General features: G+C 39.5%; 1 protein-coding gene across 1 annotated transcript; it reads right to left on the bottom strand.

Annotated features, from left to right (window-relative positions):
• Positions 1-4,905: 4,905 nt before the first annotated feature.
• On the bottom strand, positions 4,906-12,307 carry Rab9b (RAB9B, member RAS oncogene family). The gene is made up of 3 exons (XM_027432038.2): positions 12,139-12,307; positions 6,675-6,745; positions 4,906-5,625 (listed from the first exon to the last, which is right to left on the bottom strand). Exon 3 carries the CDS (start codon positions 5,581-5,583, stop codon positions 4,978-4,980), a length of 606 nt encoding a protein of 201 aa, XP_027287839.1. The 5' UTR covers positions 5,584-5,625; positions 6,675-6,745; positions 12,139-12,307; the 3' UTR covers positions 4,906-4,977.
• Positions 12,308-13,300: the final 993 nt, after the last annotated feature.

Below are 13,300 nucleotides of genomic sequence, written 5' to 3'. Positions count from 1 at the left end.
GCGACGACTATATAGATCACTGACTCTGAAAAAAATATTGTTGCGGGATTGCTTTAAGTAATTAAAATTAAACAGATATGCCAATCTTAATTCCCATCATAAAATTTTTCAAACAGATACCCCAATTTCCCAAAGTGTTTTTAACATTCAATTTTAGGATAGAACGGAAGTCATATCTGTATACCCTCCATTTTTTTCTGGAAAAGTCTCTTCTAGTGTCCCAAAATGAGACTTCATATTATGTCTTAAGACATCAAGGGGAGATTTACCTGTAAGCAATGATTGGGGCAGAAACAAATCAGACAGAAATCTAATTTTCTGCTTTAAAAATATCAGTTCTAGAAGATAAGCTCCATTCCCCTCCCCTCTTTTTGTTCAAGGGATCAAACCCAAGGCCTCAAACATGTTGCAAGTAGTTTGGCTGTGCAAACATTCTTATTAAGGTGATTAGAAATTTATGGCTTTCTGTAGTCTCAAAGTGGTATCATTGTAGAATTTGGTTTATTATACTTTAAGTATGATGTAATAATTTTGGAACAAGAAAAATGAATATTTTTGACTCCACAAAGGTCTAATAACCAAAAGTATGTAGAATTGATGAGACTTCTAAATCTGTAGCAGATGGAGTCAATGTGATGAATCACGTATGGTGAAGAGGCTTGCATTCATAATTTAAATGTTGCTGGACCAGCAATATGGCTCAGATGGTAAAGGCACTTGCCACCAAGCCTGATGATCTGATTTAGAAAGCTGTCACCTGATCTCTTCACACCTACCATGGTGCACATGCACACACACATAAATAAATAAAGGTAATTTTTAAAAGTTCACTATCATATGTGTTCAAGCCATTTGATGCTTACTGTAACATTAATGGCCCAAAGTGTGGTGGTCAAGAGAATAGAACACTTTTGTATAAAAACTATCTTTCGTGTTCTGACCTGTTTTGTCTACATTTTCATATTTTTCTAATGTCTAGGCAATTTATCAGTCAAGAAAATAAACACAATGTGGATATTCTATTTATATTTTGTAATAGTTTGCATTTCTCATTCAGTACTCTTTTTTTCTCCTCTCTCATTTTATTTAAATCAGATACAAGCTTGTTTTACATGCCAATTCCAGTTCCCTCTCCCTCCCCTCCTCCCATGCCCCCCACCAACTCCCTATTCCACCTCCTTTCTGCTCCCCAGGGAGGGTGAGGCCTTCCATGGAGGAATCTTCAAAGTCTGTCAACATCATTTGGAGCAGTGTGTCTAAGCTGAGAGAGTATCCCTCTATGTGGAATGGGCTCCCAAAGTCCATTTGTATACTAGGGATAAATACTGATCCACTACTACAGGCTCCATAAATTGCCCAGAACTGCTAACTAGCACACACGACTGGGGGTCTGGGTCTGTCCTATGCTGGTTTCCCAGCTATCAGCCTGGGGTCCATGACTTCCCCCTTGTTCAGGTCAGCTGTTTCTGTGGGTTTCTTCAGCCTGATCTTGACCCCTTTGCTCATCACTCCTCCCTCTCTGCAACTGGATTCCAGGAGTAAGGCTCAGTGTTTAGCTGTGGGTGTCTGTATCTGCTTGCATCAGCTACTGGATGAAGGCTCTAGGATGGCATTTAAGGTAGACATCAATCTCATTATCGGGGAAGGACATTTAAGGTAGCTTATCGACTGTTGCTTAGATTGTTAGTTGGGGTCATCCTTGTAGGTCTCTGGACATTTCCCTAGTGCCAGATTTCTCTTTAAACCTATAATGGCTCCCTCTATTATGGTATCTCTTTTCTTGCTCTCCTCTATTCTTCCCGGCTTGATCTTCCTGCTGTCCCATGTCCCCCTCCCCCTTCCTCTTCTCCCCTTCTCTTTCTCCTAACTCCATCTCCCCTCATCCCATGTTCCCAATTTGCTCAGATCTTAAAATTGTGATTAGAAATAAACTAGAAGATTAAGGTCCATATTCTGGTCCCAAGACTCTCCATAAAGGTCCAAAATAAAATAAAAGGAATCTCTACCCTCAATCTTCAGTGTTTGTTTCTAAATCACTACTGCATGTTAAATAGGGAGAGTCACTTGGAGTATCATATAAAAATAATAGGATTTACTGACAGATATACCTGCCATACTGACCAACTGCTCAAAAAAAAAGAAAGATAGAGAAATAACACCCCACAAACATTGTATGCTGGTTGTTCAAAATGCACTTTTTATTCACTTTGACACATGATTTTTTAAACAACTGGAACAAAATATCTTACACATTTTGAGATGATTAGCAGCACCTGCAGCAAGAGGACTGTGGAAAACATCAGGATAAAGTAGAGTTAGCTGAGGCAGGTACAAATACACTTGAAATTCATGGATCCACTGAAGACATATGGAGCCCAAGGCTTCCTGAAAGCCAGTATGTGACAATAAACTAAATAAATACTTTGTATGATGTTTTAATGGACTATTGAGAAACAGTATGCTTCTAATTAGAAATATATGATTCCAAAAATCTAGTGTTCATTAAAAACACCTATTGAAAATATTTCACTGCACATTCTAAATACAAAGTCAATGTCAATATGCATATGCACACTTCCTGGTACCACAGATAACAGCTTTTGGTGTTTTTAATCTTACTCAAACTATATGTCAGCACCCACTGAGTGTTACTCACAAAAATGACACTGTTTTGTCATTTACTGTTAAGTGCTTGATACTGTGAAGTAATTTGATAGAAAAAAAAGTGTATGGCTAAGAAGAAAGGGGCTTCAGTTTACCTGCCACTTAAATTAACACGTGTCTGGATGGACAGGGTACCTGTGAAGTGAATACCCATGTACTTTTATTTTTACTCAAATGACCACATGCCACTCTACAGAGACAAATAGTTTTGTGATCTGATGATGGAAATCTTTATGAAGGCCTGAGATCTACAAATAGAAACTATTATCAGCAGAGTGCGAGTAGAAAGAGAAGGCCCCAGGTCTCATGCACTTAAAAACAATTACTACTTATTAGCTCTGACATACAGAGTTTCATCCTAACATGATTGTAGCAAAATGACTGCAGAACATTGAAACCAGTGTGGCTGGCTATAGGCATAGGCATGATAGGAACCAATATTTAAGAGCTGTGAGGTCTCGGTTCTGGCTTTGACTTCTGACATCTAAATTAATTGGACAATGGGGTCAGGACTATGCCATAATTAGAAATACTAAATATGTCTGGGTTGAAATACTGTCCTTCTCTTGTCTATGTGGCCAAAAAGTACCAGAGTTCTTAAAGCACATAAGGTCCCACAGGTAAGGCTGATTCCATGTGTGGCTACAATGGAGAATTCTAGGCTGTATTCCTGTAAATGCTCCCACCCCATCTCAGTCCTAAATCTCTTTGGGGGGGCTTATCTAACGGTCCCTCTCTACAGCGGGTCACAATTTTTACCATACATGTTTTAAAGCACAGATTAAAAATCTGTGCAGATCAGCCAATAAAAAACTAGATAGCACACTCATAATACAGTATATAATTGGCAGTCATGGTATTCAAAATTTGTCAAACCATTTTTGAGCATGGTGTCTTTGGAATATATTTTCATAGTAGTTGTTGTTAAAGGCTAATCCCAGAATGGCTTGAGGATTCTTAAGTCCCTCTCTATAGTCTTAACTATCATTTTTAGATAACGCCAACCAGAACTGGCATAGTTTGTAAATTCTGAACTTAAACCTGAAGGAATCTTATACCAAACACGTAGCCAGCACAACAATTCTTTTTACAGTATTTGAACAGATGGTCATCCAGTGGCTACTTTTACTGGGAGAGAGCTCACTATTAAGGCAGTCTATTCCACTTTTGAACAAATCATGAGGAATTCATTCTAACACAAAGTTGTTTTTTTTAATCTGCTCTTTTGTCAGTTTTGCTGTCCAAATTTGGCCAGCTGAGCATTTGGTGAGACATCCCAAGAATCAGATCCTTCCTCTACAACACACAACTGAGTGAAGGGACCTGTGAGAAAAGCCCATTACTCTCCAATCTTTCCTGAAGCCTTCTTCATGAGCCAGCATGGTGAACCGTAGGACCATCTAAATTGTAGGCAGAGAGCACGACACCTGAAGCCACATACTAAGCAGCACTGCTAAATTGATAAGTTATAAAGGAAGCAACATCTCTACGCAGCAGCATATATGCATGAAGGAAAAGCAGGCCAACCATGTATTTGCAAAGGGGGTTGGCATATTTGAGCATAACCCATTCACTTGTGTCCTGTGACTCACACTCATGGATTACAATCAACCTCCACTATCATTAGAGTAATTCTTGTTGGTATGAATTATAAGTTCATATGAGATTAAACCATACATAAGGATTTGAACATGTCAGTGTATATTTTTATACATCTACACTTCTAATCATCATCACCTTTTTCTAATTCATGCATAGAAATCCTTGCTTCCATTGTTACTTTTGCTTTAATACAGCTCAGAATTTTGTTTTTCCCTTAGGTAGAAATGTCATGGCATTTCTTGGTGCTTGGTGGCATCTGTTAGCTGGTTAATGGAACACTTTAAGCTCTTTCACTCCTTCATGCGGCTGGGTTTTAGGTTTAAACCTTGATTTAAAAAATACTTAAATCTCTCAGGACTAAAAGTTTCTGAAGTGTCCTGAGACACATAAGAAGGGAAAACAGCAGAAATCACACAAAATACACTTGGCTCAATAAAGCTTTTTTTAAAAACTGTTCTACAACTTCAATTTGAAAGGTTCTGTTTCAAAAGTAGAACCTCATCTTTTACCTTGGCACGCCCATGCGTGCGTGCGTGCGTGCATGTGTGAGTGTGTGCATGCGTGCATGTGTGCGTGTGTGTGTGTGTGTGTGTGTGTGTGTGTGTGTGTGTGTGTGTGTGTGTGTGTGTGTGTGTACTACCAGAGGGCACAGTGGTTCTTACACTACGGACTAACCAACTTAGTGCACACTTCTGAACAGAGTCCCTACATCTAACAGCATGAAGAACTTGCTTTGGAGCCACTGTTCAAATCAATGGTGTTACCTAACATGCAATGCTCCAGCTGTTCCTCTACAGCTAACACCTGCCTAACAGCTTCTTCAAAGGCCACTGTCACATTAGTATCATCTTTGGCACTTGTTTCTAGATAAGGGTAATTTCCATTCTCCATGCACCAGGCTTGTGCCTCCTCAGTTGTCACTTGCCTATCCTCTTTGTCTACCTTGTTACCCAGAACCACAAAGGGGAAGTGCTCCGGGTCCTTTACATCTGCATAGTAGATGAATTCTTTTTGCCAGTTACCAAGGTTCTCAAAGCTCTGCCGGTCATCCACACTGAAGGTCAGCAGGCAGCAGTCTGCTCCCCTGTAGAATGGTGTTCTAAGGCTCTTGAAACGTTCCTGCCCTGCAGTGTCCCAGATCTGAAGTGTCACAAAGCGTCCATCTACCTCCAGATCTCGATTTAAGAACTCTACCCCAATAGTGTGAAAAGCCTGGGAGTCGAACTTGTTGGTGACATAACGGTTCATAAGTGAGCTTTTCCCAACTCCACCATCACCCAAGAGAATGACCTTTAAGAGAAGGGATTTCCCACTCATTGTTGCAGCACCAAACAGGGAGAAGTTTGCAAACAAAAGAACCTGAAAATACATGAAAATGTAGGAAGGAACATAGTTAAACATGAAACAAATCAACTTCGGAGAAAATTTTCCTGAATAATGATCTTACATGATCATTACTTAATTTAAAACAGGAAAAGAAAGAAAACTCTTTTAATAAAAGAGGGAAAACTGGTCTTGTTTTTCTGAGTCTTCTTACCTGGGCAAGGAATGGATGAATGTCATGAGTAAACCACAATTTGTTCAGTTCAGACACTATTATAGGTGAGAAAGCCTAGAACAGGTATGTCACTCAAATGTGTGACTGTATTAGTTTCCAGCTTGGACAGTTCAAAACAAGATGCAAATATGAAGCTTATTTGAGGTTAAATGTTTACTTTTGAGGGATCTAAGTGTTACTGGAAAGTATATAAGCTGTATTCTTGATTCTATCAGTCAAAATCTGGGTCCCAATTGAACTGGACTCAAGAATATGGAAAAGAGAAAAAAACAACTTTCTCTAAGCATTTAGTCCCCTTATACTTGCACTGAGATGAATACTATAATAAGGAATGGATTCTCCATAATTTGGTCTCCATGGTACAATGACACTTACATTTATGACAGTTGAGTAATATCAACATAACAGGTATTATCCTGAAGAGGGTCTTATGAATTTCTTCAATTTAAGTTTTAATACAAAAAATATATGGAAAGTCATAATAAAACCTAAAGCACTCATAATCATTTAACACTTTTCTTGTTACGTACACAAAATACATGTTACCTACACAGAATCCATGTTAAAATAAAATGTTCTGTTAGGTATTGTCACATTGAGTCTATACTGGAAACTCAAGAATGTTGATATTAATTGAGTAAAGTAATATTTATGCAAGAGCCTCAAAGGAAGAAAACCTAAACACTGATAAAAAGTATATGCAAAAGAGATTATAAAAGCACACACAATTAAAAGGTAATTTGAAAGCCATAATAGTCCTTAAAATTGTTTTGGAATTATTTTTAAAATTATAAATATTCACTTTTTAACAAATATCAAAATTCATAGCATGATCTCATGAAATGCTTACCCAGCTGGATTTTTTCCACAATTCAGCCTTCTCCTTTGTCCCTCTTGTTGTTTTATTCTTTTATTAGGGTTCTAAAAACAGAATGGGAAGCAGATTTTAATAATCTATAATAAAATGAAAATAAGTCTCTAGAAAAACATATTTAATTCAGGGAGAAATCCCATAGCAATCTCAAGTAACCTCTTGTGACAAACTCTCACAAATACACATAAAAGTTCAAAATGTTTCAGGTGTTTAATGTGATCAAAATAATTTTATTACCCAAACTTCAACTTACCCTAATCTGACTGTACTTTGTGTGATTAAAAAACTGTGTTGTTTTTCTGTTGAATGTTCTATTTAAAGTAACAATGAATAAAAGCAAGTAGGTGATATGCCTAGAAGTGAAATATGGGAGACTGAAAGCAGAGGAGTATAAGATAAATCAGAGACAACTTTTCTTCCCTTTATACCCACCAATACTCCCACTTCAAACCCACCAGTGCACCCATCAATTTGCCTCAAGGTAGTGTGCAATTGATCCTCATGATCAAAGAAGAAATCATTAATATGTTTATGGACTTACAGTATACTTTCTTAGATAATTATTTTATTCACTAATTGATGCTATTTGGTTGTTTTTTGAGACAGCTCTCTGTATGTATCGTAAGATGGTCTGGAGCTCACTAGGTACCTTGAGATGATTCTTTTACCTCAGTCCTCCTCGGTGATGGGAGTTACGGGTGTTCACAACCTTACCTAGCTTGAACACAAGTTTTAATATTTAGCTATCCTTACTACAAATACATATTTGCTTAATATCAATAGTTAGTTGTAGCATATATTAATGAAGCAAAACTAGAGTAGTGTTCCAAAAAGACAAATAATCCCCGTGCTTGTTAAATATGTTTGTTGAGGAATAAAGAAGCTGTTTGAAAAACAGCTTAGCTGCTTAATTATGTTGTTTCACAAAGCTAATCGGGTATTTATTGGACATCTAAATCAGTAGCTAAAATGTAAACAACAACTTCTAAATTGATAAGCTTTATCCTCCTTCTCAGGCTAAATCTACTCTATAGAATATTAAATTTTCTACCATTTCTTTTCTGCTTTCAAATTTCTGTTTGTAGAACTATAGCTCCAGTGATAAATGTTTCTTGAAATGAGGGTGAAACGGATGTGTTAGGAAAGCTTTTAATTCTCCTTTCTGTTTGGCTTTGCTTTTGATATATTGGAGAGGGATGCAAGGCCTCAGTGGGCTAGGAAAGTCCTATACCACTGAGTTATGCTTACACTTCATACTTTATTTTTAATACAAGCCTACAATATAATTTTACAGTTCAAAACTCTTCAACTCTCATTTTTAAAGGCAATGTAAGGAAGTACAAATTTGTGTAAACTATAGATAGCTGGTATAAATGGTAGATACCAAATGAGTTTCCTTAAGTACCTAGAAAACAGGTGTTAACATCATTAAATAATTCACTAATCCTACTTCCCCAGGTGTGGATAAACTGTCTAGATGGGACAAAAACACACTGAATATGGAAACTAAACGCCAAGCTCCAGGAACAATGATCAGTATTAATGCCAATCTGAGAATCCTCTAGTTGGTAATGGGCACACATAACTCTAGGAACATAAACTATAAGGTATGGGGAAAAGACGCAAAAGATGGTCCTCCTTGCTGCTATGCCAGTCATTGATTTTATGGAGATATTAGCTACTCCTTGTTCTTTAATGTATAGCAACGCCTGCTGAGCATCTGCATGTGGCGTAGAGTCCCAATGTCGAAGGGATCTTCAGGAGCTTCTGGTATAGCCCTTCCAGTGATGTCTGAGGAAACACTGAGTGTCTACTGTGTGCTGTGTCATTACCAAGGTGATATTCTACACCAGCACTTCTCAGCCTTCGTAATGCTGCAACACTTTAATACAATTCCTCATGTTGTGGTAATCCCCAACCACCAACTTATTCCATTGCTACTTTATAACTGTAATTCTGCTACTGTTACAAATCTTAATGAAAATACCTGATATGGTCTACATTCTTCTCTACCATCTCCAATACTCATTTATTTGTTCAAAGTAGAAAGATATACAGCTTAGGTTGGTCTCCTTGTCTTCAGTCACTATATCCTGCTGACTTGGCCTCAAATACTCATTTCCAGTTCTCTACTTCTACCTCCATTTTAAAATTTAGAATCCCGCTGTGTTGCCCAAGCTGGTTTCAGACTCATGGTCTTAAACAATTTATCCTCTTTTCCATTGCATACTTCATTCCAGGCATTCATCACTGCACATGCTTTTGTTGCCACTTGGCCAGTATCTTTCTCGCATCTAAATTATGAGCACCTTTAAGATCTTCTATTCCTGCCTCTGGTTTCTCCTCACTCAAACTATTTTGTAACTTGTACACCCAATAGATGTAGAGATGTTTGGGAAAGTTGAAGGCAAGGATTTGCCCATAAGGAATTTACAAATAAACAACTAAGCTTCAATTTCCCAGTAGGGACTGAGGGTGGAACTGTGTGGTAGCAGCACTTGTCTAATGTGTATGAGGCACTGGGTTGGATCCTCAGTGGAGTTCCATTTCACACTGGAGAAACATAGTGGGAGAACCTGGTTAAAGCAATTAATTATATAGTTGTTAAAATTACCAAGAAACGGTATACCTCAATTGGTAGAGTATTTGAATGTGCTGAGTTTGACCCTTAGCTCCCCATAAAACCAGAGATGGTGGCAGATATGTATAACTGTAGGCATTCAGGAAGTGGATTCAGGAAGATCAGAAGTTCAAGATCATACTCAGCCACCAGAGTTCAAATTCACTCTGGGACCCATAAGGACTTGCAGAGAGGGGTGAGTGCTTGACAGGTTAATGAAATGCAATAAGAGAGTCGCCAGAGATGAGAAAACTCAGAATGCATTCTAAACCTGTATGAAATTGTCAATGATCAAATTTAATAAAAGTTATTTGGACATTTAAAAAGGAAAATAAAATACTTTCCACCGAGTACCTTAGAGTAAGAAAAAACAGAATATGAAATTCCCCAGCACATAGAAATGGTTGATATTTAAGGAAATGGAAGCAAGTATTACCCTTCAGTGATTATACATTGTATATTTGTGTCAAATGATCATATTGTACCCCACAGATATGTCCACCTTTTATGTCTCAATGAAACATCTCATTCTTTGCAGTTGATATCACACTGCTTGGTGTTGTTAACAGATTTCTTTAAAAAAAAAAACTGCGTCTTTCCTACACAACTGATTTAAATGTCCTTTGCTTGTCTTTGAAGCCTCTTCAGTATGTGATCCCAGAATCCATCATAGAAATAAGCAATACGTATTTATGACTTAACATATTTGGTAGGTACCCAGAATTAATGCCTTGGAATTTATGCCAATAATTAATCCACAATTCCATAAGATATTCAAATGTTATAATGTATATTGTAACTAAAAACACAAATTATGAATTTATCTAGATCCCTTTCCAGACAGGACCTAACAGAAATTCCACCTGTTGAAAGTCAATGGAAGTTTTTCCATTTCCCTCTTGCTACACTCACATTTCAAAATAAACATATATTTCCAACAGTATCTCTATTCCTACTAAAAACAAGACAATAATGGTATCCATTTGGTTTTCAATGGATGCTGTCATCCCTGTTACTATGTTTGAGGGTGAGGATGATACACACATTAGTGCATATTCAAATTGAAAGGAGCTATCACAGTATAAAAATCAATGAAATCAAATTCCCTCCCCCAAGAGAAGCCAAATTTGATCCAACATAAAAAGAAGAAAGCATTAAGCAGAGAGAAGACTTTTTGATAACAACAAATATATCTAACAGGAAGATGAAATCCAGTATGGCTCCCATATTACATTAGATCTGAACCAAATATCTTTTTTCCTTTTCTTTCCTTTTTTAAATTTTTTAATCCTCAGTACTGGAAATCAAACCTAGGTCACTGTGCCTTAAACACTGCACCACTAAGCTACACCTCCAGTCCTTGGACCATAATATTTATTCTAATTTTGGTCCCATTGAGAGAGATATCTGGCTTTGACTCAAATATTGTCTTGGATAATAAGATGAATCAGGAATTCATAACCAATATTATTAGCTCTCTATTCTTCAGTGCACTTGAAACCTTTTGAATCAGCTATGCTTGCATCCACACGGGCTTATTAAAATCACCGTATTTAGTTGGGGGTGCTTGAGATTGGGAGCAGAGGGAAGAAAATAAAGAAAGGTTGAACCTTTTAAAATAATGCATTTTATTATGATTGCGGAGAGAAAAGAGGCATAAAAGCAAATTGGCAGCATCAGTTCACTTTCCATGGGGTGGAACGATGCTCACAATCAGTAAAGCAGGTTGTTTGGGAGCAAGTCTTGACAGGGGTGTGTACTGCAGGGCTTGGTCGGGGAAGGAGGGGGGTTAGACAATGGATGAGAGTGGCCCTGATGGAAGTCTGCACCGGGGAGGGCACGTGCCTGGAGCTGTGAGGAAAAGCCCATCTTGTGGCGACATGCTGATTAGAGCTATTCAGTTTACTGTTTAATCCTGAAATATGATTCAGAAATACTGCACCAGAGAAATGGGTGTGGCTTTCTTTAACGTATGTGAAAATCAAAACAAGTAAGAAATTATTAATTTTCGAGACCCTCTAATTTAAATGGTGTAGATTGCTTCCCATACAATCTGATGCTGGAAAGGGGGTTGTTTTACAGCAGGGAAGCCCTGTGACGCACTCAATTTACTTTGCAGAGCTCAGTTATCAGCTACACCCATGCTAGAAAGTCTACATGCCATAGCTGTCATGCCACTGAAATGCTATTCCTAATTTCATGCTCGCGTTTACATCGTATATGCAAGTAAGTGTTCAGTGTGGAAATGCATGCCTAATCTTTCACTCCTCTTAACAGTTCTGGGCCAATAAGCCCAAAGACACACTTGATAGGAACTTGGCACTGTCCCCAGGCCACGTCTTCCTTAATAGGCTGCCTGGAAGTAAAGGTTCTCAGGACACTAATAAAACATCCTTAGGAGACCAGGGATATTGGCATCTCCACGCCGGGAACACTGTTTTAGTATTGGGAACTTAGAAAGTGAAACGTCACGCATAGACCCAACTACTTCAGACCCAGGTCCTCTCACCTCATCCTTAGCTCCTAGAGCCAGTCGACTGTCACGCATGCGCAGTGAACCACACCCGCTCCCCACGGAACCCTGCGCCTCTCTGCCCCGCTCTGGCAGCCACTCCAGATTACTCAGCAACGCCCCCCTCCACCATCACCTACCCTCCGACTACAACCTCAGCAGCTTCTAGGCCCCTTTACAGAGGTGCGAGTAGCCCTGGCGATGACCGAAGCTGCCCTTTCTCCCTCTAACCACAGTCCCCCCACCTCCTGGCCTCCCGGGTCCACCAGCCCTAGCCCCCTATTCCTGCCCCCGCGCAGACACCTTACCCAACACAATGGGAAGGAGAAAGGACAGGGCTGCAGATGCCAGGCAGCTCAGCTCTGCGTGTCGCTAGCCTGGCTCCTCAGTGACCAGGTCACAGCTCGCGCTGTCGCCTCGTCCTCAGTGGGGCAGCAAGTGCAGCTTGGACCTCAGTGGCCTGACAGCTGCCGCTCGCTCCCGCTGCTGCCGCCGCGCAGCGTCTCGCGCGCCCGCGCCCGCCAGGGGAGGGGGCGGGGCCCGCGCCGCCTCCTAGTGTCCCCTTCTTGACGCTGGGGACCCACTGTAGCCGCCTCCCAGCCGGCTCTTGTGGAGAGTGTTGCCTGGCTGGCTTGCTCTTCTTTCCTGCTCAGTTGTCTAGCCAGGATCTCCCTCATCCTTCTTCCCCTGCCAGCTGATTAGAAGTCACAGTGACAATGGACCATTAAATAATTGCTCTTGCAGCTTAGCTTCTCTTGTGTCTAGGGCCTAAGGTCTCAGGCAGAGCTAGCTATAGCCTCATTTCCTGTAATGATTCTTCTATTTACCTCATTTACCTAAGAAACAAATCTTTCATTTCTTTTTATATCTATGTGTTCTGTTTTGTTTTTGTACTAAGAGGTTAGTACATACACCTTACTTCAAATAGTACAGAAAAATGCATGATTGCAACATATTAGTAGGCCCTGCTGGTGCCTGTTGATGAAGAAATTCTCATGATGCTTCAAAAAAAAAAAAAAACTGACATCTGTAACTCCGCCACAGAAAATACACAGCCCTTTATTCCGCGTTATCAATTACTGTTCTAGAGAAAAACAGACAGCAACACTTGAGTTTCCAGGAACTGTTACTAGGGTATAATTCAATGTTCCAATTGTTCCTAGCCACCAAACTAGGCCCTCTTGGTTTCCTGTGGTCCTCTGGTATCTTCTGCTACTTTGTGATTAACCTGCCCCTCTCTACCCTCATAACCAAAGGAAAGCAACTGAAGTAATTTAGCCTGCACCCCATCGATTGTTCAGTTATATACATGTCTTAAGCTTCACGGCTTTCTGAACACCAATTCATGTATGGGACTATTCCCCCCCACCACCATATGTCCCTCACACACACCATCATCTCTCCATTTATGCCACTCTCTCTGTATCTTTTCACAAGACAAAACAACCACTCTCAGCAACTCTCTGCTTA

Source organism: Cricetulus griseus, chromosome X, assembly GCF_003668045.3.
Source record: "Cricetulus griseus strain 17A/GY chromosome X, alternate assembly CriGri-PICRH-1.0, whole genome shotgun sequence".
Classification (NCBI taxonomy): Eukaryota; Metazoa; Chordata; class Mammalia; order Rodentia; family Cricetidae; genus Cricetulus; species Cricetulus griseus.
The sequence above is the reverse complement of the archived record's forward strand: the minus strand, read 5'-3'. Positions and strand labels throughout refer to the sequence as shown.

Excerpts from the sequence above, each read along its gene's own strand:
- Rab9b (XM_027432038.2), bottom strand. The coding sequence starts at position 5,583 with ATGAGTGGGAAATCCCTTCTCTTAAAGGTCATTCTCTTGGGTGATGGT.